We start from the raw sequence: 5245 nt of genomic DNA on the forward strand, positions 1-5245 counted from the left end.
AGGTGGCGGCCGGGGCGTCAGCAAGCAGCCCGGCACCCTCGGGAAGGGGAGGAGAAGCGGACCCAGGGCCGGTGGTTGCCCGCTCCGGGGCCGAGGCCGATACGCCCGAGGCACGGGCGTTAGGCAAACGCGCCGTCAGCCCGGTAGGCTCGGCGGCCGTGGCAGAACAGGTGGCGGTGGAGGCAACACCACCGCCCCCGCAGAGGACCGAGGGGGCGCTGGGGTCCACTGAGGACCGACCAGCGCCGATGGATACGGATGCGACGCTACTGCCGCCGCCTCCGCTGTTGCGGATGAGGTTTGCTGTGGCGAAGCGGGGGCCGCCCCGTTCTAAGTAAGTGTATTTTTGGCAGGGTCGTAGTGTCTTCCGTTTGCTTCTTTGGTCTTGCGCTGACCCTGTAGGTTAATTTTCTTTAGTCGGAAGCGGCCTGCGGACGACCTCCCCTTGGCGCCCCTCAAGGCGCTTAAGGCGAGCCCCGGCTCCTCCGCCCACTGGGTGGCGAAGGCACAAGCCACCATCCAACGTGGCGCGGCGTCGGCGAGGGTCGGCCCAAAGGAACCGGCCGCCCAAGGAGGGGTTGCCGAGGCAGCCCCTACACGGTCGGATGGGGCCGTCGTGCCCTTTGTTGCCGAGGCTCCCGGGGCCTCCGAGGCTGAGGCGATGGAGGCCCCAGCGCCTACGACCGCCGAGACCGCAGTGTCCGCGGTCGGTGTTTCTGTGTCTGCCGAGGCCACAATGGCAGAGGCCGGAGCCCCCGAGACCGCCGAGGCCATGATTGCAGAGGCCAGAGCTCCCGAGGTCACTATGGCCATCATGATGGCGGTGAGGCCGTCTGTGCAGGAGGCGGAGATGCAGGCGGCGGAGGCCTCGGCCGTGCCCTTGGCTCAGGGCCCGCTGTTGTTGCGGGAGAGCGCCTGGGAGACGGAGGTCTATCCGATCTCCTCCGACGATACTTCCCAGGCGCAGGAGGTGGTCGGCGCCGAGGAGACCAATGCCATGGAGCAGCCGACGCCGCTCTTGGGTGAGGGAAGCTTGGCCCTCGTGCGGGTGCGACCCGAGCCCCGTGGGTGGGATCACCCGCGGGTACTATGGTGGAGCCAGGACGACCCTGAGGGGGAGCCTCTGTTCGCCCTTAAGGACACGGCCGAGGGCGGGCGCTGGAGTACCTTCGAGCAGTACCGCGAGCTGATGGAGCGATCGCTATGGACAGCGCTGTCCGTGGTGGCCGACGAACTACCCGGAGTCGCCCGGGTTCGTGTTTTCCTTTCACGTGACGTTGTTCTTTTCTCGGTTTTGTCGTAATCGATGACCTCTGCTCTGCCTCCTCAGGAGCTCGAGACTCGGTCTCTCGGGAAGTCGGTCTTCCTCCGGCGAGAGAGGGGAATCTGGGACTAGCTTCAGCGACAGAGGGGCCTTCTTGCTGATGCTAACGAGCTTCTGTCGGCACAAAGCGTGGAGGTGGAGGACCTCCGCCTTCGCTGTGCCGACGTGAAGGTTGAGGCAGCCACAGCCCAGACGCAGCTCGCCCCCTTGGCGGCGCGGATCAAGGAGCTAGAGGAGGAGCTTACCCGCGCCGTCAGCGATCGGATGCCTTCAGATCCCGGGCTGAAGAAGCGACGGCCTCGGGCAAGGCCCTCGCCGGGCAACTGGGGGTAGAGGAGAGTGCGCACCGGCTGACCAAAGGTGCTCTAAACGAGGCCCTTGCTGCGGTTGAGGCCTCGCAAATCGAGGCCATGGTTTTGAGGGGGACGGTCGAGGGTGAGCTTGAGTCCCCTTGTTTTGTTTTCTTCTCCTTATGTTCGCCTCCTAACTTCCTTGTATGACGCAGAGCTGGGGAGTGAAGTTTCCAGGGCGGCCGAGGCCCCTCGGGTTGAGGCCCAGCAGTTGAGGGTGAAGGTCGAGGCTTGTCAGGTCGAGGCCCGACGCTGGGAGCTGAAGGCCAAGGGTGAGTTCCATGGACTTCCGTCCCTAACTTAGGTTGTTTTTTCTCTGGCTCGACCTCATTACATTTTCCACGGTGTAGAGTCAAAGGCGGAGTTCACCCGGGCTGCCGAGGCTTCCAGCGCGGTGCAGACAGTGCTCAATACCGAGATCAAGGAGCACGAGGCGCTGAAACGTGCCGCCCTTTCCGCCTGCGAGGCCTTGGAGGTCGAGGGGGTTCAGTCAGGCAGCTCCCTTGGGAGCCGCTTGATTGCGCTGAGCAGCCAGATGCGTGAACGGCTCCAAGGGGCGCTGCACACGGGTGTCAAGCGGGCGATGGCCGTCATCTCCTCTCACTACCTTGGTGTCGACCTCCCGGCCATCAGTGATGGCTACGTTCTGCCTGACGATGATGAGGAGGCTGATGCGGCGGTCGCGAAGCTGATGGAGGCGGCGGAAGGCCCTAGCGTGGCGCTGGCGACGCTCTTCGAAGAGGAGGTGGTGCCCCCTGCCATCTGCCGGTGCTGAAGGCCCTGAACCTTGATCTGGGCCCCGGGGGCTATGTAAAGATAGAATAGGGGTTATTTTTGTATCATAACGTTTATGGCCATCGAGGCCTTTATTTCTGAAGTATTTGTGTTTCTTAGTTGTTTTTCTCAAGTTTCCGAGCCTTTGCCCTCTGTTGCTTCTGATCAGATTTCATTTGCGAAACACCCCTTTAGGGCTTAAGCCGTTCCTTGAGCGAGAGGTAGTGAGGGAGTGCCGTAGCCCAGGGGCGTAGGCCATCTCGTGACTCTACCGGCCTCTTGCTTAGGAAGCAGACCTTGGTCCGAGGAGTCTTCACAAATGATTCGTTAGAGCCTGATAGAGTCTTGGCGTAGGAATTTTTGCGAAAAGCAACTTAAAGAATGGTGCGTGGGACCTAGGGGGAGTCCCCCATCTAGCCCCCGAGGGAGGCATGGTTCTGCTGAGGCAGAGCTGAGTCTCCCTTGTCGTGTTTATTGTCCTGCCGAGACCTATGGTGGGCTCGGGGGGTTTCTCGAAAAATAAGACCAACTAAAGGACGCTTTTTAATTGTATTTCGAGAAACGATATATACAATGCTTGGAAATTTAGGGATAAAAGCGACGTAGCTGTTCTATGTTCCAAGCGTTGGTGAAGATTTCGCCCTTCTCGTTGGCCAGCTTGTAGGTCCCGAGCTTTAGTACTTGGGCGATGATGTACGGTCCTTCCCATGGCAGGGTCAGCTTGTGGCGACCCTTGTTGCTCTGTGCTAGCCTCAACACCAGGTCGCCTACTTTCAGGTCTTGGCCTCGGACATGTCGGGCCTGATAGCGCCGCAGGCTCTGCTGATACTTGGCCGAGTGTAGTAGCGCGACGTCTCGGGCTTCCTCCAGCTGATCGAGGGCATCCTCCCGTGTGGTGCGGTTGCTTTGTTCGTTATAGGCTTGTAGCCTTGGGGAACCATATTCTAGGTCGGTGGGGAGGATGGCCTCGGCCCCATAGACTAGGAAGAAAGGCGTGAATCTTGTGGCTTGGCTTGGAGTGTTCCTCAGGCTCCAGATGACCGACGGGAGTTCGGCGAGCCATTTCTTGCCAAACTTTTTCAACCGGTTGTGAATCCTTGGCTTGAGGCCTTGTAGGATCATGCCGTTGGCACGCTCTACTTGGCCGTTGGTCCTTGGGTGTCCTACGGCCGACTAGGCCACACGGATGTGGTGGTCATCGCAAAACGTCAGGAACTTTTTGCCGGTGAACTGCGTCCCGTTGTTGGTGATGATGGTGCTGGGGACCCCAAACCTGTGGATAATGTCAGTGAAGAACAGCACCACCTGCTCGGATTTGATTCGATTGATCGGACAGGCCTTGATCCATTTGGAGAACTTGTCAATTGATACCAGTAGATGGGTGTAGCCCCCGGGGGCCTTTTGCAGAGGCCCGACCATGTCGAGCCCCCACACGGCGAACGGCCATGTGATGGGGATGGTTTGCAGGGCCAGGGCCGGAAGGTGTGTCTGCCGGGTGTAGTACTGGCATCCTTCGCAGGAGCGTACTAGCTTGGTAGCGTCGGCGACCGCCGTCGGCCAGTAGAACCCTTGGCGGAAAGCGTTCCCTACGAGCGTCCGAGGCGCCGCATGGTGCCTGCAGGCGCCTGAGTGTAAGTCCCAAAGCAGGGCTTGGCCTGCTTTGGAGCTGATGCATCGTTGAAGGACACCTGAGGGGCTTTGCCAGTACAATTTGCCATTGCAGAGGGCATAGGTCTTGGCTCGGCGCGCAAGCCGTCGTGCTTCGGTTCTGTCGTCAGGAAGCTCTCCCCGATCAAGCCAATCGAGGAACGGGACTCGCCAATCCGCGCCTGGATTAGTCTGCGGAGGCTCGGCGCTGACTTCCATGAGCTCGGGCTCGGTCGAGGGGGTCTCGGCAGCAGAGGGGGCATCGGGCTTTGCCATGGGTTCCCCAGGTGGGCCCTCCTTTGCTGTTGAGGCGCAGCCGATGGAAGGTTTGTGGAGGTCTCTGGCGAAGACGTTCGGGGGGACCGGGGCCCGTGCCGAGGCCACCTTTGCCAGCTCATCGGCGGCCTCGTTGTACTTTCGCGCGACGTGATTTAGTTCGAGACCGTCGAACTTGTCTTCTAGGCGTCATACCATCTTGCAGTAAGCCTCCATTTTAGGGTCGAGGCAGTTTGACTCCTTCATCACTTGATCTATGACGAGCCGCGAGTCGCCTCGGACGTTGAGGCGCCGTGCCCCAAGCTCGATGGCGACTTGTAAGCCATTGATGAGGGCCTCATATTCGGCCACATTGTTGGAGGCGGCGAAGTGGAGCCACACCATGTAGCGCATGTGTACTCCGAGGGGCGAAATGAAGAGCAGACCCGCGCCTGCCCCGGTCTTCATCAGGGATCCGTCAAAGTATAGGGTCCAGCACTTTGTCTGAATTTGAGCAGGTGGCAGTTGGGTATCTGTCCATTCAGCCACGAAATCGGCCAAGACCTGAGACTTGATTGCTTTTTGAGGCGCAAAGGTCAAGGTTTCCCCCATAAGCTCGACAACCCACTTGGCTATCCTGCCCGAGGCCTCCCGGTTATGAACTATCTCGCCTAGGGGGAAGGATGATACCACGGTCACTGGGTGTGACTCGAAGTAGTGGCGCAGTTTGCGCTAGGCCAGGACCACGGCGTAGACCAGTTTCTAGATGTGGGGGTAGCGTGCTTTGGTCTCGGAGAGCACCTCACTGATGAAATAAATAGGTCATTGGGTGGGCAGAGTATGCCCTTCTTCCTGCCTCTCTACCACTACGGCGGCGCTGACCACTTGGGTCGTT

The 5245-nt window shown here is 60.1% G+C and overlaps 1 protein-coding gene across 1 annotated transcript; it reads left to right on the forward strand.

Annotated features, from left to right (window-relative positions):
- The first annotated feature begins 248 nt into the window (after window positions 1-248).
- Window positions 249-1978, forward strand: LOC136523487 (uncharacterized). The gene is made up of 3 exons (XM_066517156.1): window positions 249-298; window positions 403-1022; window positions 1830-1978. The coding sequence occupies exons 1-3, from the start codon at window positions 249-251 to the stop codon at window positions 1976-1978; spliced, it is 819 nt and encodes a 272-aa protein (XP_066373253.1).
- Window positions 1979-5245: the final 3267 nt, after the last annotated feature.

The sequence above is a fragment of the Miscanthus floridulus genome, chromosome 18 (genome assembly GCF_019320115.1).
Source record: "Miscanthus floridulus cultivar M001 chromosome 18, ASM1932011v1, whole genome shotgun sequence".
In the NCBI taxonomy this organism is placed as follows: Eukaryota; Viridiplantae; Streptophyta; class Magnoliopsida; order Poales; family Poaceae; genus Miscanthus; species Miscanthus floridulus.